The following is a 22,476-nucleotide window of genomic DNA, read 5'->3' as shown; positions in this document are numbered from 1 at the left end:
TTTCTTTTCTTGGAGTTCTGTGGGCTTCTTGTATGTTCATGGGCATCTCTTTCTTTAGGTTAGGGAAGTTTTCTACTATAATTTTGTTGAAGATATTTACTGGCCCTTCAAGTTGGGAGTCTTCACTCTCTTCTATACCTATTATCCTTAGGTTTGGTCTCCTCATTATGTCCTGGATTTCCTGGATGTTTTGGGATAGGACCTTTTTGCCTTTTGCATTTTCTTTGACTGTTGTGTCAATGTTTTCTATGGTGTCTTCTGCCCCTCAGATTCTCTCTTCTGTCTCTTGCATTCTGTTGGTGATGCTTGTGTCTATGACTCCAGATCTCCTTCCTTAGTTTTCTGTCTCCATAGTTGTCTCCCTTTGTGATTTCTTTATTGTTTCTATTTCCATTTTTAGATCCTGGATTGTTTTGCTCATTTCCTTCACCTGTTTTGATTGTGTTTTCCTTTAAGGGCTTTTTGTGTTTCCTCTTGAAGGGCTTCTAGATGTTTACCTGTGTTCTCCTGTATTTCTTTAAGGGAGTTATTCATGTCTTTCTTAAAGTCCTGTATCATCATCATGATAAGTGATTTTAGATCTCAATCTTGCTTTTCCCGTGTGATGGTGTGTCCAGGACTTGTTATTGTGGGAGAATTGGTTTCTGATGATGCCAAGTAACCTTGGTTTCTGTTGCTTATTTTCTTATGCTTGCTTCCTGCCATCTGGTTATCTCTAGTGCTACCTGCCCTTGCTAAATCTGACTGGGGTCTGTCCTTCCTGTGATCCTGGTTGTGTCAGAACTTCTCAAAGTCAAGCTGTTTCTGTGATCCTGTGATTCTGTGATCCTGTGATCCTGGGCTTGTTAGAGCACCTGTGAGTAGGGCTTCATCTGGGAATTATGGGACTTGCTGCAGAGTTGAGCTCAAGGTCTGCTCAGGGCATTGGCCCAGACTGATTGGAAGCAACCCGTGCCACTGGGCTGGTGGAGTTCCTGTGTGCCTGGGTCCTGCTGGTCCCAGTTACTCCAGGTGTTGTGACAGACATGTCCTCCTCACCTCTGATCCTAGGATCCTGGGTGTGTTAGAGCGCCTGGGAGTGGAGCTTCTTCTGGGTGTTGTAGGCAAAAGACAAGCTTTTAGTTCTCAAGATATTTACTAACATGCTGCCTATCTTGTGTTATTGTTTCTGTGAAAACATGGCCTGAATTAGTAGGAAAAAAAAAAAAGAAAAGAAAAAAGCATTTCAGTGTCATTGAGTGTTAGGTGTGCTAAGATGGGTTGTCAGGTCTGTCTTGCTTTGTGGAGTGCTGGGGGTGAATTTCTCCCATGCCTTTTTCATTCCTAAAGGATGCTTACAATAGCTCTTAGTTCCATCCCATAGCCACATGACCATCAGTGTCGTATCCTGTAGTCTCCCTCCGTCTCCTTGATTCTGTTCTCCTATTGTCCTTTTTCTGTGACCTTCTTCCTCCCTCTTACAAGGAAACTGAAGAATATATTGTGTTCACTCAGATAATCCAGGGTTATCAATACCATTTGAAAATCCCAAATATATCTTTTTATTACCTAAAGAAATGTTCAGAAGTTCCAGAGACCTACAGTGTGGGTGTTCTGGGTGACAATATTTGGCAGTGGTCTCCACACCCAACAGCAATCTAATCTAGTAGTATATTTTATTAGAAAAAATAGACATTAAATAAAGAATTATTAGAGTTCTACATTGCCTAGGATCATGAGAATAAGTATTCCAGGAACAGACGGCGATTGGTCTGTTTTGAGGAGTAAGCTGAGTTGGAAGAGGGCAGGAGTCAGTAAAGGCAGAGTGTGGAGCTTCTGTCTTGTGATATACTGTGTAGCACATGTATGGATCACTAAGTGGCAGAAGAGAAAGCATCTAATCAGAACATGGGCTTAGGCTGAGAGACCTCCACCTGCAAGCTCTTATATGCATGGCTGAGCTCTCTTGGTTTACCCTTCAGTTGATAATATATGCTGATTTATTCCTTTCTCCCTGCTCTCCAGTCAAGCATAGGAGGCTAATGGATAAGTTAGCTACAACATTTGTAATGTTAATTCTCACTTCACTCATGAAAGTAGAATAGGCACATTTCATGAAAATCCTCTTGCAGTCCACCTGTACATTACCATAGTTGGGTTTGTCCTTCTGGGAAAGCCCTTCTCTGTAAGCCAGAGGAAAACAGCAGCCAATGAGCAAGAACTAAAGCAGGGTTGGATCCACTGAAAGCTTTCTTAACAGACCCACTCGCTAGAAATACTTGAAAAATAAGTCTTACTTGGTCACTGACCGACCAGAACAAGGGAAAGAAGAAATGAACAGTGGTGAGAACGTACCAGCCCATCCTTGCTGTGGGGAGTGTGCTCTGGGCCTACCTAAAAGCCCTGCTTCCCTGTGTTATTCTCCTGATGTGGGAAGCTTTGCCATTGGAATCTGAGAGTCCAGGTTGCCTTGGAGAACCAATAAATCCTCACACTACAGTCTTTCAGTACTTTCCTGAAGTATAAGTCAGGTCTCCGCTTCTCAGCCGACATTTTGTTTTCTGTTGTACTGTGAAATTTATAGAACCAAGTCAGCATTTATTACACTGGGCCCCCCAAATCTAACCCTAAATCCAGCACCTACATTTGATGTTATTTCTGTTGGTATTGAAAGCTCTAATAATCAGATGGCTGATGAGGAGTGTGGCTGCAGTCTGTGTCTACTAATGCAGCTTCCCTGTGAGCGGGGTCCACCTGTGAGTCTCAAATGATGACTTTTGTAGTGAAATGAGTTCCTCAAGCATCACTTTTGCCATAACAGCTGCTAACAATATTATTAGTATTAATATGGTAATCCAGGAGCACAGTGGAGTAATTGGTAAGTAGATCTGAGATTTTATCCAATATTGTAGTTTTTCCTTATAGGCTAGAACCAAGTACTCAAACTTTCAAGGCTGTACTTTCAGCTATTACATCAAGATAACAGCTCATCATGAGCTGTGGGAGATTAGTACTTAACACATGCCTGATATACAGAATATGCCCATAAACCGTAATTGCCGTTACTTAATCTTTATAATATTTACAAGTTAACATTATTAAGTTTAATGTTTGCATTCTATGATTTGAAACTATTCTTTTGGTCCTTTTGGTACTTTCACATCATATGTCAAAGTAACTAGTAACCTTGAGGGGTAGATGGCACATTGGTTAACAGAGACTTCATGTCTGCAACTTAAAACCACCCTCACTTTGGACAAGCTAAGTCCCAGTGCACCATTGCTACCCTGAGTTATAAAATGAATGTAAACAGAAATACATCACTTTCAGGAGTTCTATGAAGAATCAACCCAGTTAAGTCCTCAAAGTATGGAGCAAGCAAGACATGGTAGCTGGTACATGTGTGAAATTGTAGGCTGAGACAGGAGAATTGCCAAGTACACAGCTGGCTTGAACTGTATGCTAGGAGGAATGGAAGAAAGAAAAGTCAGTTTAAAATAATTGGAGATGATATTGGATGTCAGTTGTTTTCATCTATTATGAACGTTTTGACTAAATTTACTTTGTCACTTTAGGTGAGTCTTGGCAGCAACCAGTACCTATTCTCAGTCATCGTGGATCCTAAAGAAATGCCGTGCTTCTGTCTACGCCATGACGTTGATGCTCTCCTCTGGCAACCACACTGCAACAAGCAGAACGACATGTGGGAGCACATTGCCACCTTCAATGCCCTAGGTAGACAGCATTCTCTATAGTAGCATTTCCAGCCTGCCCGAGTAGTCATCATCTTAAAACTGTGCTTTTTAACTTGAGCTCTCCATTGATTGCATGATGTTGATTGTTACATTGATTGGTTCCATGGATTGGTTCTTGCTGTGGTTCGGTCTTCTGTGTTCCATTAAACTGTTAGACTAGAAAGATGAACCTGTTCTTACAGTTGCACAGAAGATAACATAGGATGGAGATGAAAGTGACAATATATCCATATTGAATATTTCTAATCAGTTGTTTCTTTTAAGTCAGTGTTAGCCAGAGCTTTGGCATTGCCATACATGCAGCTTGTATTTAAGTCTCTTCAAAAGCACATACAGTTGCTATACAATAATGCCCTTTTTTTTCTTTTTGGAGACATACGTCGTTGAACTTAAGTGACAAGGAAGCCATGCCTGGTGGTGCACATCTGCATTCCCACTACCTGAGTGATAAGACAGGAGGCACAAGTCTGAGGCTAGCCAGAGTTAATTAGCAAGAGTCCGACTCAAAGTCCAAGCCACAGTGAAAACAGAGGCCATGGTAATGAGACAGTCATGAAAAGGTCAAGCACAAATTGAATTTATTTGCTAAAGAGAAAAATACCTGGTTTGAAACTACACCTTGAAAAAATTTTAAAGTATGTAACTATAGACTGTGCCATCGTTGACTTTATGTAATATTGTGTGGGAGTTATATTAGGTGAATTAGCTACAATTACGGCTTTTTTTAAAGCTTACTTTAAACTGGCAGCAAAATGTAGAATTGTGGGTTTTAAAGGCTATGTATGTACAACTCTAATTGATGAGGAAATTTGTCACTTAGCACTTATAGCTAAACTGCCTCTCTCGGACTCTTAAGTGGATTTCTATGAAATGAAATAGTAAGAGGTTTGATAGATTAGTTAACCACACAATTTCTGTGCTCTACTGTAATTCCTATTTTGTAATTATCTTCTTTCCTTAAGGAAGAGGATGTTCTTCCAGGTTGCTTTTAGATGCTAAGAGTCTTCAATTCCATGTCAAAACTGTCTTGCAAGTGAACTGGTATCCTTTATCCTAAGTTAGCTAGTATTTGAGTTACGTACATTATTGTTGAAGTTTCCTTTACAGTTAATGTTCACCTACTCAAATAGATCCCTATATACTCACCTAATATTTTAAAAGCAGTCTTGACCTGCTTGTGCCTCATGACTTTGCTTACTTTATAGAGTATATATAAACATATATGTAAAATATATAAATATTTATGTATGCATTTAAATCTAGTTTGCGTGAGAAAAAGTTGATTTTTTTTCTCCTTCTTTATTCTTCCTCTCTCTACAATGTCATCTATCTTTTAATTACCTTTTTATATCTCCCTGTACTTACGTCTGTGTGTGTGTGTGTGTGTGTGTGTGTGTGTGTGTGTGTGTGTGTGTATGTGTGTGTGTGTTTATATCTAGAGTCTATATGTGAATGAAAACATGACTTATTTGTCTTGAGTCTGACTGATTTCATTTAACACGGTAATGTCCATTTACATCCATTCCCTTGTGGTGTATAACTTTATTCTTTGCAAGTGAATACATGAGTATCACATTTCCTCTATGTATTCATCTGTTGATGGGTATCTAAGCTAATTCTATGTCCTTACTTCTGTAAATAGTGCTATGCTGGGTTCAGGCATCTCTGGTTCCTTCCATTATATGACCAGGTAAAACTGGATCGTATGGTGGTTGTGCTTTTTCGGTTGTTCTAATTCTGTCTTGACTGTACCAGTACACACTCCCATCAGCACCAAGTGAACGCTCTTCTTTCCTCAGATTATTCTCAACATTTATTGTCCCTTGTTTCCTCAGTAACAGCCATCCTGAGTACCTCAGGTAGAATCTCAATGTAGATCTAACTTGAATTTTCACACTAAACATGCTAAACAGTTTTTCAGTATGTACGAGATATTTGTGCTTCATCTTGAGAGCTACCTGTTCATTTCATCCCCCATGTATACACTAGATTGTTTGGTGTGGTGTAGTTCAGTGAGTTCTTTATACATTCTGGATACAGATGATCTCTCAGAAACACAGATAGCAAAGATAGTTTCGCATTCTGTAGTCTGTGGCTTCTGAGCATCCCTTCTTTTCCCTGACTTGCATTACCTTTTATTTCCACACAATCCAGTATGGGAGTTTGGTTTATTCCTTGAGGTGCTGGAGTCTTTCCCACAAAGTTCGTCTTTTGCCTGTCAATTGGTACCACTTGTTTTTCTCTTCTACTTTCAGAATTTCAGGTCTTAAAAGTTTTTGATTGACTTTGGATTGATTCCACTCCATGTGGATATCCGGTTTCCCAGTAAAACTTCTTACAAGGGCTGTACAATTTCTAATGTATTTTAGTGATAGTGTTTCTGTTTGCCCATGCTCTTAGCTGACCCCTGTGAAAGGGTCACTCCACTCCCACAGGTATCTGACCTACACACCACAGGTGGAGGAATTCCACTTCACACCATTCCATTTGTCTGTATGTCTGGTTTTGTGTCTGTACTATGCTGCCTTTGTTCTTGTGGCTCTGTAGTACTGCTTGACATCAATCACTACCAGAATAACCTCTAGCCATTACTTTCTGCTTAGGATTTCCTTGTAGGGTCTTTTATATTTCCATATGAATTTCAGGATTGTATTATCCATTTCCCCAAAGAATATCATTAGTGTTTATATGAGGTTTTTTTAAACTGTAAACTACTTTCACTTATGTAATTATTTTTACAATAAATCTATGAGCATGGGAGAGTGGCCTTTGTATAATCTAGTGCCTTCTTCATTTGTTTTTGTTTTGTTGTTTGTTTGTTTAATTCTTTTTAGTTGTCATTGTATTTCTAGGGTTAATTTTTCATTTTTTTAAACTAGCATTAAAGCTTTTATATGTTTGCTATTTAAGACTTTAGATTGCTATTTTATTTCACAGAAATTAAACAGAAGTATATTGTGCTTTCGTTGAAGAGCAGGAGCCTTGCTTGTGCCTTAGGAATTAAAATTGTATTTTTATGCCTCTTAGAAGAAACTATGGCTCACTGTTAATGGTGTTGAAGTCATCCATTGTTGACTGTTAATAGTGTGTGTGTTACTTAAGTATTTAAATGTGTGATGAATACCATGGTATATTAAGTGTAAAATCTTGATTTTCCTCACTTCAGTTTGTCAGGTTTTTTTTTTTTTTCTTGTATTTTTGGCAGGTTACGTCCAAGCCTCAAAGAGAGACAAGAAATTTTTTGCGTGTGCTCCAAACTACTCGTACGCAGCCCTTTGTGAGTGCCTTCGCCGTGTATTCATCTACCGGCAGCCCACCCCCATGTCCACTGTGCTGTACAACAGGAAGGAGGGCAGGCATGTGGGGCAAGTGGCGAAGCAGCAGGTGGCAAGCCTGGAAACCAATGACCCGATTTTAGGCTTTCAGGCAACAAATGAGAGATTATTTGTTCTCACTACCAAAAACCTCTTTTTAATAAAAGTAAATACAGAGAACTAATCCTCCAACATTTGGCTAAAAAGTATCTAGTGGTACCTGGAGGGGTGAACAGTCATACTATAGCTTGATAAGTTTTAGCATGTTGAAAAAGAATATCTTGTATGAAGTTTTATTTTTAAAGGATACTGGAAATGTATTCAATAGATTATGAATCTGAAAAAGCTATGGGATAGATGAAGCTGCAGGTTTAGAAAATACTGGCTTCTGTAAAAATATGGAGATATTGGCAAATATAGTTATTTTTTAAAACCAGAGGTTCAGATTTCATCTTTTATATGAAACATGTACAATTCAGTGTTTAAAAATAAAAATATTTATCATGTACTTAGCTCATTGTTTAGATTGGTACAGTCATTATATAGAATATTTGGGTAGTAGTAAAATACTGAGTATTATAAAAGTATTTTAATGGGCTGGCGTCTACAGACAGAATTTGCTTTGCATCTGCATCGAGTTGCAGGAATACAGCAGTTTTGACCATATTTGCTTACAAACCTTGTTTCATGCATTTGCTCTACCACATTGGAAAAGGTTATACATTTTCCATTATTGCATAGCAAAGTTCCACAAAACTCAGGTGTTTAAGAGTTTATTCCAGCACCTGGGAAACTAAAGCTGGAGAGTTACCGGTTCAAGCCCAGCCAGGGCCACATTGCAAGACTTATCTCAAACAAAAGCAACTTAAGGTTTATGGGTTTTCGTGGTTCTCTGAGTTGTCTCTTGTCCTCTAGCAGTCTAAGCTCTGCTTTCTGCCATAACACAGAAGCACATTCTAGAGTAAACTAGGGTGCAAGAAGTTGCCAGAGCTTGGTTTCTCATTTTTTGCTAAAAATATGGACAAAATGAGTCACATGGCCAAGTCTAAATAGACAGCAGATCTGTGACACATTAGAGCCCTTGATGGGACAGTCATACAAGATAGATTTTAATGCGTTGTCTCACTAAGTTCCCCTTACCTTTCCAACAGATTATTCTATTTACACATCAGGGTTTTTTTTTCTGCAAATATCTGTGGTTCAGACTTCTTCTCCAAAAGTCCTTCAGTTTGTATCCACTGTGTATTGTTCTGTTTTTATTTTCATATTGCCTTTGGAGCTCATGTTTTAGTAAAGTTCTCAAGAACTTAAGAGGCAGAAAATAAAGATAAAGGATTATATGTAGTGATGTGTGTTTTGCCTATCTGGAACAAATACCTGACTGAATTAGATTAAACAAGTATTTGGTCTGGGGAGGTAGCTCTGTTGGTAGAGTGCTATAAGCTTAAGGACCCGAGTTTAGACCCTGATCACCCACATTAAATATGAATACATAAGAAAGGAAAGGAAAGAGAAACAAACAGGCATAGCTGTATGCATCTGTAGTCACAGCACTGAGGCACAGGAGGATCATTGCCATCCACACAGTTTATCCGAATCCGGGAGCTTCAGGACCTGTGAAACCCCATCTCATCAAAGAAGGTGCAGAATGGGCAAAGCACTTGATGTCAATATATACATGTATATATATATGCACATAGACTTGTAAACATACATACAGTATATATATATGTATATATATATGTAATATATTTATATATATCACATACACACACACACACACACACACACACAAATTTAGTTAGGTCTGACTGACATAAATTTAACTCTGTTGGTGCTGTTTTGGTTAGGTTCATGTTTTGGAGGCAGTTCTCACTATGTAGCCCAGGATAGCCTGGAAATCCTTGTTATCTTTTTCTTACTTTAATCTTTTAAAGGTCATGAACCAGAATACCCAGTTTTAGTTTAATTTTGACTGAATTTTAATTTTAGTATGTGTGAGTTTTTGCATTGGTTCCCCAGCACAAAGAGTGAGACTTAAAGGAGGGAGGGAAGCAAGGAAGGCTAGCAATCTTGAGAGACAAAAGAGTAAGAGAGAATCCACATTGAAATTCTACCAGCTCAGTGGTAGAGCTGTTAGCTACCATTATAGAAAACTGAGCATGGTCCCTCCTTTTATAATCAGCCTATACAATGAAGAACACAAACTGTAAATTCTGATTAGTAGTCGAAAGAATGAGATTGGAGATCTCAGTGGTACAGCTTAAAAGATCCTATCTGTGAGGGTTTCTAATAAAGAACAAAGGATCCACAACCTCTTCCCTTAAGAGTTAATCCAAATGCGCCTTTCACCTGGTAGGCATAGGGGTCCAGGAAACCCTCTGTTCTAAGGACTCAAAGAAATAGTATAAAATATAGCTAAAAACAGGGCAGTATGGTAGTCTAGAGAGACCATTGCCCACTTGCCCATTTTCACCTTCAGCACTCCTGCCCTCCCAGTTGGTTTGGCCCTTGCTCTTCTTACCCTCCAGTGTGGCCCTTTTTTGCCTTGTAATACAATGTAATAAAGTAAACTCTGCCTGTCTTCTACACTGCATTTTGTGTGTCTCGTCTGGATTCTTTCAACAGAGTTGAAAGCCCTGTATATTGATGCCCAGTATTACAAACTGAGTAAGTTATTCAACTGTTTGTCAGAATGCAGTTTTGCAGTGAGAAACTTAATTGGCCTAATATTATTTTAGTACAGTCCCTCCCCATTTAGGATAAAGATGTATAGTTTGGCTATAGGGAAATTGTGAACATTTTCAAGATTAAAAGATTCTGCCAACTTTACTTTCTGTGACCTTCTTGGTGTCACAGAATGTGTTTTCATTTTATATATATTTATAATTTATAGTATATATATATAAATACACACATACATATATATCTTTGAGGAGTATATTTGGGAATGAGTTAAAACTATCTTATAAACTCAGAAATAGAACAAAGTATGCAGAGTATAGTCATACACACACACACACACACACACACACACACACACACACACCCCTCAACATGAAGTCAGGCCTCTTAAGTACATAGAAAACCTGGCCTAAACTGACTTGGGCAAAAGAAGCATAGTAATTCACATTACCAGGAGGTCCAGAAATAGAGCTGAGCAGTGGTAGGTGGTAGTAGATGACATCATCTAGGCCCATTTTCTCTTATAACCACTGAGCTCCATCTCTCAGTTGGCTATATATTTTGAAAAGTTTTTGCCTTACTGCAGTGACAAATAATACAAGTCTTTAAACCTATCACATCCAATCAGTGTTTGTTGCAAAGATTGCAGCAAATGCTTACTGTGAACCTAAATGGGTCAAGTACCCACTTGAGTAAATCATGACCATCATGGGATTTTGCATTTGCAAGGTACCCACTGCCTTATTTTCAGTGATATTCTCTGTACTGATGACAAGAACAGATCCAGTCACATACAAGTACATGGAATTAGAAATGATAGTGTGGCTTCCCATGTAAAGGATGCTCAAATTACAAGAAATGTATATTGAGAAGCCATTGCAGTACAAGAAAAGTTAGTAAAAATGGAAATGTAACAAAATAAGATTATCTGGAGAATCTTGATAGTTTTTTGACATTCAGGAAATTGTTTCTTTTTTAATTTTATTGGTTATTTTATTTATTTATATTTCAAATGTTATCCCTGTTCCCAGTTAACCCCCTGTCCAGTCCTCTGTCTCCCCTGCTTCTGTGAGTGTACTTCCCCTCCCACTTACCCCCTGCTGCCTCAGCTCCCTAGCATTCCCCTCCCATTGATGGCAGACAAGGCCATCCTCTGCTCCATATGCACCTGGAGCCATGTGTGCCTGACTTAAAACTAACAGTGTTACTAAACAGTTAACTGAAATTAAAAAGAAAAATATAATGCGAAAAACAAAGCTTTTGGATAGGTGGTAGTAGTGCATGCCTTTAATCCCAGGACTTGGGAGGCAGAGATAGGCAGATCTCTGAGTTCAAGGCCAGCCTGTGGATTACAGAGTGAGTCCAGGACAGCCAGAACTATAGTTTTTGTGTCTTCTGTGGAACACAAATTGACAGCTACTCGAATCCCTGAATCTGTCTTGAAAAACCGGAGGGTTAGATCAGGGAAATAAAAAAAACAAAACAAACAAACAAACAAACAAAAAAACCAATGCTTTTCAAAATGGAAACCATTAAATAGCACTTATGGGCAGTCCCAGCTGCTGCAGGCATTGGGACCTTTAATTGTACTCTTCCCAGAGGCTTTAGACAACATCAGGCTTGACTTACAGCCATTACCATTCTGTTCATGTAGTCTTTGTCTATTGTGTCATGTTTTCTGTCCTTTCTCAGTCTTCAGTGTCTTATGTAAGCTCCCACTTTTCTGTCTTTCATGGAACACTGATTAACAGATCCCTGAATCTTTCTTCTGAGTTGCAATTCCCGAGATCCCTCTTTTTCACTAAAGGGAGTCTTTTTAAAGAAACTTTCGTATTATCATTTGATTGACATACAATAAGCTGCACAATTACATTGGAATATTAAATATATGTTGATCACACATTCCTTTTCCTGCCATACAGTTCCTCAATCTATAGATGTATTTTTGTTGAAGCCAAAATATACTTATCTATTAGAAAGCTCCCCAAATGCCATAGGTTGGTGGCTCCCTTAATCTGCAAAGAGAGAAAGAATATTTTTGTAATCCTTTGGTGGATGGCTAGCCACTTATAGAAGTTACCTATAGATAACTTCTGAATTGGTCCTCAACTTTAACCAGACTCCAGCTCCCTTCCTGGCCAGTGCATATCTCTGTCCATGATTTTGTCCAGATTATGGCTACTCTCCTTGATCCATTTCCCACCCACTCAACTCCGCTTCCCTCTCTCAGACTATATATAAATCTGCTTCCATTCTTTCCCACTGTAAATCGGTACTGTAGTAAGCAATAACCATGCCACTACCTGGATGTTAAGTTGTCTTGAAATCTCTTCTGTAACACAATGCAGTCCTTTACTTTTGAATTTACGCTTATTCATTGTTGCAGTACACAGGTCAAGGTTTCTTTGTAGTGGTTGGTTTTAATGTTGGCTTGTCACAGTGTAAATTCACCTCCATAGGGAGCCCCAACTGAAGAACTAACTCCCTTGGTGTGGGAAGGCGGGTCCTCTTCAGCTAGCTGACCAGATAGTAAGGGGATGGCAGAAAGCAGTGTATTTTGCTTGCTGTTTGCTCACTTGGCCTTCCCTGTTGCTGGCCAAGTTGAATTGCTCTCTTGTTGGTCCTGCTCCTTATTCCTTTGCTGAAAGCAGAATGAGCATTTCCAAGCTTTCATCCTGGACTATCGACCAGTGGCTCTCCAGAAACTTCCTGGGGTTCTAGCACCACACTGGGACTTTTGAGACACTGTAACTACTGGTCACCATCCCCTAATGAGAGAGCTATTCTGGAACTGTCCTGACTGTTGAGTTGCCAAGCATCAAGGACCGACTGCTATGTTCTTGGCATCTGAGATGTCACTTGGCTATCATTACTGTTTGAAAGCTTACTTAATAAATTCTGCCATGTATAATCATCTTGATTCAGATATATGTATATATCTTGATCCTGTTCCTCTAGAGAGCCTAAATCACATACCATGATGAGCCTCTATTAGAATCTGTGCCCTTCTTACCCCGTAATTCCCTAAATTTCAATTGACATTGCAATCTTCTGGACCCCCAGCAGATGGCCCATAATCTCTGCTTCCCTATCTTAACAACATTCTAGGGCCTGTCTAGACCACAGCTCCAAACTCTTCAACATTAATTCCGCAAACCAATGAACTATGTTCACCACAGCAATATCTTCTCTTTGCAATAACAATTTTGTATATAATTACTTTTCTCCCCACTGGGACAAGAAATAACGGAAGGAAGGCAGGCTTTGTGCTATAAAGTAGGAGATAATGGGCTGTTACTGTAGAGATCCAGAGCAGGAGTATCTCCTAATTGTAGAGCAGAAGAGTGCCCACATTGGGGTGGACCAGGGAACACATGGCAATCTTGGTACTCCTCTGGCTTTCTCCTTTTCTGCTTCTCTTGGGCCCGTAATGGCATGGTGCTGCATATTTAAATGTGGGTCTTCTCTCTTCAGTAACCCATCTTTGGAAATCTCCAAAGGCACATAAAGATTTGCCTCCTGGGTGATTCTGAATCTATTGTTTGGCAGTGAAAATAAATAGTGAAAGGTGTCCAGGATCCAAAAGTGTTCATGACAATCCACTGTGATATAGTACAGAGCTTAGGAAAGGAGAATACCAAAAGATAAGTTTGGATTATTAAGTTATGGCCAAATTGGACAGGACCTTAAATACTGGGTTTTAAAGACAAAGAACTGAAGGAACTGAGAAGTACAGAGAATAAGTTGACACTTGAAAACGTTCAACTCCAGTTAGTGTAGCTCAGCAGTCAGTGTTTGTCTAATAAGTTCAAGGGCCCAGGTTTGTACTCCATCATTGTAAAAAAGAAAAAAACATGGTTTTAAGGGTTTAAATTTTTTTAAAAAATATTTTGTATAAATATGTGGACAGCAGAGAAAATGAATGGGTGAGTTAGTTCAGCATGAAGACTAGGATCGAGGTGTTTGCAAGAGGTCCTGAGGATTTGCAGAACAAGGATGGCAGAGGCAGTCAAAGCAGAGGGAGATGGGCAGTATCAATGAGAGCAGCAAAGAAAACCATGAAATGAAATACTGTGCATGTCTCTTTAACTGTGCTTTTAAGATTAGAGAAAAATGCAGAAGAAATACATAAACAATTAAGTCATTCTCTGTCCAAAACTCCATTCTTAAAATCCTTTGAAAAAGCTACTCCCAAGTAAAGACAGAATTCTCCTTTCAGAAACAATAGCAAAATCTCTTGAGGTCTTGAAATAACATGAATGGCCACACCTTAGACTTGTATATTTAGTGGCAGGTTGAAGTTTGTGCCTTGGAAGGCTACTGAAGCAAATACATCTAGAGCTGTACTTTGAACTAGCCACTATTAGGACACTTTATACATGAATCCTATTTTTATACCAACCTAAAGAGACATTCAATAGGTGGTCTGAGCTACACAGCCACTAAGTGGTGAAGCCTTGATTTGAACCAAGGTAATCGAAGCTCTGATGGACCCAGCCACTTTTCAGATGTGCTTTCTACAAACAGCAGCTTATCAGTGTTTTCCTTCAGTGCTAAGAGCCAGAGGTCCCTGGTAGGATAGCCAGGAGTGTAGCACTGGGCAGTGTCTTCAGATATGTCTATGTTTTTCTGATTCTGATGGAGATGACTTCATCTCTGTTCCAGGACTCTAGCATAATAGACAGAGTGTGGGGCACACAGTTGGGTCTCAACAACTGCTTTCTTTTGGTATATGTGACTTTTCTTGCAGTTGTCAAAATTCAGTATCTTCAAGGACAAGAGCTTTGGGAAAGTGGGTAAATGTTCTCAAACCAGTGGGAAAGCTTCATTTCTGATTTTAGAAGCTCATGAGTTTATCCCATACATGGTAGAATAGGTTAATTTCCACTGCAGATTTTATGAACACTGGTTTTTGAATTGCTTCTAAATGAATTCCTTTTTAATGACTTCCCCCGTGCTCTGAAGGAGCCTTGACTCCAGCTGTGGGATAGTTCCTAATTAGGCTTTGAAAGGTTATTATATCTTGGAACCATGAAAAGTTCAGCTGTTCCTGAACAGCTTGCTTTCAGACAATGGCTCATCTGTAGGCTTATGTGTGCTTGTTTGCTTTGTTTTTAAATTGCTTAAACATTTCCTGAAGAAAGAGAGTACATGACAGTTGTCTTGCGTAGGATAGTGGAAGCCAGTTCTCTCCTACCTTGGGAGCAGAGCCTTTACCTGCTCAGCTCTCTTACTGGCCCTCTCATTTGTAGATTTTTGACTCTGTCCTCCAACTCTTGATTCCATTTTATTTTCATTCATGCACATGGCATGCTTTGATCAAATCTACTTGCCTTTCTGTCCCATCCAGTTCCTCCTACATCTGCCCCTCACCACCATCATTTTCCTTTCACCTTCATGTACTCTCCTCTTTCTTTTTTAAAACCTATTAAGTCCATTTAGTGTTACATATCTGTACAAGAGTGTAGAACCATCTACTGGAGCATGTGTAGATTTTTGGGGACCATGTCACTGAAGGACACTCACTCTCCCTCTTCCAACAGCCTTTGGCAATAGCTCTGTGGTAAGGATGGACTTTGTAAGCCCCTTTCTCTCTCTCTCTCTCTCTCTCTCTCTCTCTCTCTCTCTCCCCTTCCTTTTCTTTTCCTTCCTTTTCTTTCCTTTCCTCTTCTTTTCTTTCTGTATGTTTGTCTGTCTGTCTTTGTTTTAAAAAATAAATTCTCTAGATCTATTTTCCTTAAGGTATTATTACAATCGTTGTTTAATCTTAGCCTAAAAGCTGCCTGTATGCATTGTTTTACAAAGATATGAGTCATCTAAACTCCGTGATAAACTCAGTGTTCATGAGTCATTTACAGAGCAGGAAAGCCTGGGACCTATTTGCCAAGTCTGTCTACTGTGAAGACAAAAGCAATGACGGATTTTTCTTTTTCTTTTTTTTTTTTTTTTAACATGACTGAAGTTCTCTGGTAGAGATGTAACTAGCAGCTCTCACTGCCTCCCTGGCAGGACTTTGAAAGCATGATTCAGAAGTGTTGACTCCCTGAAGAGAAGGTGAAGAGTGGGCCAACCATCTGTCCCTTAAGAATAATTGTGCTCTCTTGGTATTAACAAGCATTAATCTGAGATCTAGCAATAACATGAAAACGCAACACACAAATTCCAGACTGATGTAGACATAGACACTTTAGTTGATTCAAGATAATAATGCACCAAAGATAATGGGTTTGGTGAAAAATTCTGATTTTAATCAACAGGGAGATTCAGTTTGGCCCAACGTATTCATGATTGGTTGCATGGAAATAAAAATCACATTCCCCCATTTTCTCCAAGAATTGTATTTAAAGCCACATTAAAAGAGATTGCTGAGTGTTTATATCACTAGTTTGTTTTATCAATAGAGAAATATTGTGTTGAGAGAGAAAATTCTTAAAATTATGTTACTTAGCTTATTTTCCCTATTTTCCATGTCAAAAAGTAAACATAATAAGAATCCTAGGACTCATTAGTTTGGGATATATTCATTGTTATACTAGTGTTCTAATAAAATAAACATCCGAAGTAACAAAAAATAAAATAAAATTAACAGACTGAAGAGGGATTAAGGTGACTAATATGCTAACCTTAAAGTAGAAAGATTGGGGATGTAATCTAAAAGGCACTGAAGTGCAGAAATATAGTATAGCATGGAGAAAACTCAGCCGTTGCTGGCTTCCACAGGAAAGGCTGTGAGTCACGAATGCATGAAGCCTGTGGCAACTGCAAAGGCAAAAAAAAAAAAGAAGGAAAGAGAGAGAGAGGGAGAGAGGGAGGGAGGGAGAGAGAGAGAGAGAGAGAGAGAGAGAGAGAGAGAGAGAGAGAGAGAGAGAGAGAGAGAGAGAGAGAGAAAGAAAAAAAGAAAAAAGAATGTCCCTCATAGTCTCCCGAATGTGCTGCCTTGCAAATAGCTTGGCATTAGTACTCTCAGACTTTGCTTCAGCCCTCTGACCTTCAGAACTCTAAAACTACCAGTTTGTATTTGTTTTGTTTGTTTTCTGCAACCAAATATCTGATACAAGGTGGCTGTGTAAGTTTTGATTTATGTATATTTTAACTTGGTTCATTTTTAAACTTTGGTTCATTGTGAATTTCACATCATGTACTCCAATCCACTCATCCCCTCTTCCCCTTTTACCACCTTCCATCCTTGCAACCTCCCCACAACAAAGAAAAAAAAAATCTCATTGTGGAAGCTGTAGTGTGTCACAATTGTCCTACCATATACCCTTTTGTCCACACATCTTTGCTTGCAAATGCTCATTGCAATGACTTGTTGGTCTGGTGTAAGGCCTCTGGCTTCTGATACTCTATCAATACTGGACCCTCACTGGAACTATCATGTTGTTGCCCTGTGTAATGGAGATCCTGTTCTATATCTGTAGGATAAGCCCCTTCACGCACTCTAGCAGCTCATCAGTAGTATAGATGTTGGGGTGAGCCCATTCAAAGCCTGGATTCTGGGCCTGAGAGGTATTAGCCCACTGACCAGTTCTCCTGCTTTCCTACTCTCTGGGCCATCTCACCAGCAACCACCCAACCACCTTACCCCTTGCAGCCGGGGCCAGCTCTATCTTGTTGCCCAGGCAAGATGTAGGGCTCCTTTTCCTGAGTGTTACACCAGCTATGATAACCTCGGGACCAGCTCTCTTAGCTGCTTGAGGTGGCAAGGGGACATCTCTCTCTCTTGCCCATGTCGCTGCTATGGGAGGCAAGTGGCTGGGCCAGCTCTCCCATACTCATGCCCCCTGGGCTGGCTTGCCCATGCCTCAGCCAGGAGAGGCAGCTCTACTAGAGTGTTGTAGCTAGTGAGAGGCAAAGCTAGCTCTCCTGCCCTCATGACCCCAGGGCCAGGCCTGCCTCAGGAGGTGACTCATGAGGAGAAAGGTTATTTCTCTCTTGTCCACACCGCTGCACAGGAGACAATTGGTAGGGCCAGCTCTCCCATGCTATCCTGTGGGGGAGGGAGTGCTTACCTATAACTCTCACGCTGTGAGGGGACTATTCTCCTGATTATGACAGCTGGCTAGGGACTGGGTCAGCGCTCCTGTTTTCAAGTTGCCAAGGCCAGCTCTCCCACAATGCCCAAGTCAGGAGTGGGGCCAGTTTTGCACAGCCCTCAGACATGAACATGTCCCAGAGACATGCCTGCCTGATCTTTGGTAGTAATAGACCAGGACATGGCATTCAGTGGCAGCACAGGCCAGGACCCCCTCATGATCCCAGGTGGCATTGCCAGCTACTCAGATCGGGCTGTTCCTCACTAGCCTCAAGTCTCCAGTTCTGCTTCTCTTCATTTTGTGCACAGAGCAGGGGTCCTTTCAGGCATGGTCTGCCCCCTCAGGCCTGCATGGCACCAGGCTGGTGGTCATCTCAGGTTAGCTCCCTTTCCAGGGATCCACAGGGCCAGTCTGGTAGTTGTCTTGGGCTCTGTTCCTCTCCAGGCCTATCTGAGTGGCCCCATGTGAGGGTCATCTGTCCTGGGCTCACTCCCACCCAGGATGAATGATACCAGATGGAGTTCTAGTCTCCAGCTTGGGAGTCTCTAGTCCCCACTCTGGGAGCCTGTTCTGGCCTGCAGGTGTCAGAATGGTGGTTGTCTCAGACTAGCTTCCTGTCTTGGCCCCCAGGACCAGGATTGATGTTGATGGTCATCATCCCCCACACCCCAGGGAATGTTAGGCTACTAATCACTTAGATGTTTATAGATCAGAATACTGAATGCAGACATAGCCTCTTTCCTCTCTGCCACCACCTGACACACATGTGATGTCGCAGCCTCACCTGCAATGTCTCTAGGGGCAGCTGATTTAGTTTTAAGAAGAGGTGTTACCAGTGGCATCAGTGAGCTGTCTAGGGTTGTTTTAAATCAATAGACCAAGTATATTTAGATTAAGGAACATTAATTCATTTTTTGTTATTTTATTATTTTGTATGTGAATGGGTGTTTTGCCTGTGTCTATGTCTGTTGTACATGTGTGCCTGGTACCTATGGAGTCCAGAAGAGGGTGTCAGATCCCTAGGAACTGGAGTCATAGACATTTGTGAGTTGCCATGTGGGTTCCTGGAATGGAACTCAGGTCCTCTGTAAGAGCAATCAGTGCTCTTAATCTCAGAGTCATCTCTCCAGCCCCTTAGATTAAAATTTTCATCTTGAACTTTCAAATATGGGAGTTGTCAAATAGGAAAATAACTTGAAATATTTACTATAAACTTCACATAGTAGATATTGTTAACCTGCAGTCCATGTGTCCCTCTCACTTCTCACTACTGCCTTGCCACTACTGCAGGATAATAACCATAAACAATATGTAAATGTATATGTTCTTGTTTCAGTAAAGTTTTATTTACAAAAAAATGAATGAATAAAATAGAAATAGAAAAAACATAATTAAAAAAAGTAAAATCAACAGAAGAAGAAGAAGAAGAAGAAGAAGAAGAAGAAGAAGAAGAAGAAGAAGAAGAAGAAGAAGAAGAGGAAGAGGAAGAAAGAGGAAGAGGAAGAGGAAGAGGAAGAAGAAGAAGAAGAAGAAGAAGAAGAAGAAGAAGAAGAAGAAGAAGAAGAAGAAGAAGAAGAAGAAGAAGAAGAAGAAGAAGAAGAAGAAACAGTAGTAGTAGTAGTAGTGGTGGTGGTGGTGGTGGTGGTGGTTGTACATAGGGGCAGAAGACCCGGTGGCAGGAGCGTAGACCACTGCTCACATTTTGTCAGCAGTCAGGGGGCAGAGAACAGATAGAATGGAGACCACTCTGTAAAAATTCAAGCCCAGATTCCAGTGGCTTGTTTCTTCCCATGAGGCTCCACTTCTGAAAGGTCCTTAATTTTCCAAAATAGGTAGGATCCAAGAGTTCAAACTCATAAGCCTAACTGTACTTTTCCATTCAAACCACAAGACAATTTGAGCTTTTATGCAAAAAAAAAAAGAAGATAAAAACCTTTGTAAGACATTTTATAGTAAAAATACCACATAGACCCTACTGTTTCAACTGACTATAGTAATTTGCTATTTTGTGATTTTTTTTAATATACCAAATTTAATCAATCTTTATATTATGGTTAGGATATTAAATTTGGTACCTGTATATTTCTCTATCTACCTATCTACAGATAGATTAAAAGCAATCTCTACCTCAACTCCTGTTTGAAATAAAACAATATACAAGGAAAATAACTTGAAATATTTACTATGACAAGAAAATTCAAAAATGAAATTATCATATAAATGACTGGTAAAGATTTTCTAGTGATCATCCCCCCCCCAAAAAAAAAACAACAGAAAAATAACCAATTAAACACCTTTCAAAGAAATTTCTGGAAAACAGAAATTTGAAGTGGGCTGATGATGAATGGGTGGAGGAATATATACTCTGAGAAGCCAAGGGAGAGGGCAGGAACCAACTCATCAAGATGGAACCCTGTGGTAACTCTTGATTCAGATTCAACTGCCTGGCAACATGAGTGAGTTCCAATCAGAAGTACTATTTAAACACCTCTATATGCTTCTGTATGAGCAAATGTACCCGCCCGCGGGTCTTTGCCTATCCTTGTCTCTGTTCACAGGTCTCAGGGAAATAGCATTCTTCAAGGCAGAGCATCTGTGGCCTTTTCTGCTTAAGTAAAAAGCCAAAACTGATTCTCTGAAAGCCACTAAGGGTTCCTGGTAGAGATATTAACATTTCTGAGAAAAATCATTCTCAATCGCGACTCTGGGCAGCTTTGTAGCTTCACGGATGGTTCTCTGTTGGCTCACAATAGGATGTGTTATGCAAATGAACAGGATTCCTCACTAGATTTCCTAGTTTAAACAGCCTGGGTTTTTTCCCCCTATAAAATGATCTAATCAGAAAAGAAATCAAGATTCCAAATATCAGAGATATGATCAGCGGTACTATGATATTTATTTTAAACAAAATTGAATGGTGATTAGTAACAGCAATTGTGTGAATATTAGCAAAACAATGAAGAGTCTTCAGGGTGCAAGGCTGCAGTTTTTACAGAAAAATCCATATCTGGATAGTGCTGTGAACTTTCACAATAACATCATAAATCATAACCCTACATACTTCAAAGGGGAAAAAAAACCCAATTCACCAAATTACTCCTCCAGTTCACCCCATTATACCAACAAATAAAAATAATGGTAGCATAGTAAATTAAAAATTATGTCAGTTATTTCCAATCTAGAAGATTTTTATCCTACAGATCATCAATTTAGTGTAAGCTTAGATGGCGCACATTCCCTCTGAATAAGTGCTCAGGATGGTGAGTATTTTCTTACTAAGCAAGGGTTTGTCAAAGAAAGAAGGAACCAGGAAACAAGAAGAAATATTGGATACAGGAAATGAAGTGTTAAAAATGGTCTTATTTGGGCACTGTGTGGAGTAATGAGCTTTAGAATGGGGGGGAGGGTTTTCTTAAAGTGTAATAAACGTTTGACCTATCATTGTTTGCTAAATATTCATATCATGTGTAGGAAAGCAAATGATAGACTGAAACCCTGAACCAATCTAAATCTGAAGAGTAAAAAAAGTCTTAATTCAGATACTGTGGTGTGATCTCCAGGCCTTGAAGTTCAAATTTTAAGTGACATTAGGCCACACTGATTGTACTCACAGAGGTGGGAATGTAGTTCTAGCAATCAAACTAACACTCATATCAACATATATGGATCCAAAAAACCAACTCCTCTGACTGCTACAGGTATGCCTAAGCACACCCATGTATAGGCACACAGACAAGCATGTGAGTATGTATATGGAAATACAAATAAATAAATGCAGAAAACGACAGGCCGTGACTTAGGTGGTATGGCTATTCCACATATTCCATCGAATCTTGGTACAATCTGTTGAACTTACATACTTGAATGAGTGAATTTTATGTGAAGGTTCACACAAGAGGATGTGGCATTCTCATGGTTTGGTTCAGGTAATTTACATACAAGAAGCTGGGTCCACTTACTCAAACAATAGAAAGAATGAAAACTTCCCAAGAATTAGCTACTATCTTTAAAAGTAAGAGAGAAACCTGAGTGGGGCAGGGAGCTAAGGAATGTTATGGAAAGGAGATTGTTTGAAAGAAATCTTACATGTATTTAAATCATTGTTACTATGCCTATAGCAGCTATGTTAAACAAGGGCTTCCATTCTAACAAAAGCACTTGGTGGGAGGATGAGTTCATGGACCAGGGACTATCTGGCACTTCAGGAGGTGAGCCAGAACTCAGTACCACTGGCACACATTCCCTATGGGTTCCTTTTCTTAGTACATCACCTTCACACTGTCTTGCTGCTTCCAGGATTTTCTCCATTAAGTGAAAATCCTACTTGTCACAGTTTACAGTATAATCTGCTAGGTTAAAAAAAAGAGAAAAACCACCCAGTGTTGGCCTTCAGATGATCTTAGTCTGAGAAGCAGTCTCTTTGCAGTTATTTTGGTAAAAGAAAGGCGGCTTTCTAGTAGCTCAGCTGCAATTAATTTTACCTGATTTTAAGCAGTCATGCAAAGCTCATAGAATTCTGAGCCTAGCTTGTGTCCACAGTAAGCAGCAACAAAAACCCCAAATCTAACACACACACACACACACACACACACACACACACACACACAAACACACACCATAAATTAAACTCTTGACTACAAGTAAAATAACTGTAACCATCCAGTATATGGCACTTTATTATAAATATTAGTATGTGAACACCTGGTT

The 22,476-nt window shown here is 39.7% G+C and overlaps 1 protein-coding gene and 1 non-coding gene across 3 annotated transcripts in view; one reads left to right on the top strand and one right to left on the bottom strand.

Annotated features, from left to right (window-relative positions):
- Positions 1 to 9,642, top strand: part of Nudcd1 (NudC domain containing 1) — a 55,490-nt gene extending 45,848 nt beyond the window's left edge. For both annotated transcript variants that reach the window (XM_031358064.1, XM_031358063.1), the window contains exons 9-10: positions 3,555 to 3,714; positions 6,940 to 9,642. In XM_031358064.1, the coding sequence (XP_031213924.1) occupies positions 3,555 to 3,714; positions 6,940 to 7,232 (453 nt within the window). In that variant the 3' untranslated portion in view covers positions 7,233 to 9,642. The remainder of the gene's footprint in view (positions 1 to 3,554; positions 3,715 to 6,939) is intronic.
- Positions 9,643 to 18,443: 8,801 nt separating this feature from the next.
- LOC116082916 lies at positions 18,444 to 18,575 on the bottom strand. Its single transcript, XR_004115530.1, has one exon. It is a non-coding gene; the product is annotated as a small nucleolar RNA SNORA17 (small nucleolar RNA).
- Positions 18,576 to 22,476: the final 3,901 nt, after the last annotated feature.

This window comes from Mastomys coucha, unplaced genomic scaffold, assembly GCF_008632895.1.
Source record: "Mastomys coucha isolate ucsf_1 unplaced genomic scaffold, UCSF_Mcou_1 pScaffold7, whole genome shotgun sequence".
Taxonomy (NCBI): Eukaryota; Metazoa; Chordata; class Mammalia; order Rodentia; family Muridae; genus Mastomys; species Mastomys coucha.
The sequence above is the reverse complement of the archived record's forward strand: the minus strand, read 5'-3'. Positions and strand labels throughout refer to the sequence as shown.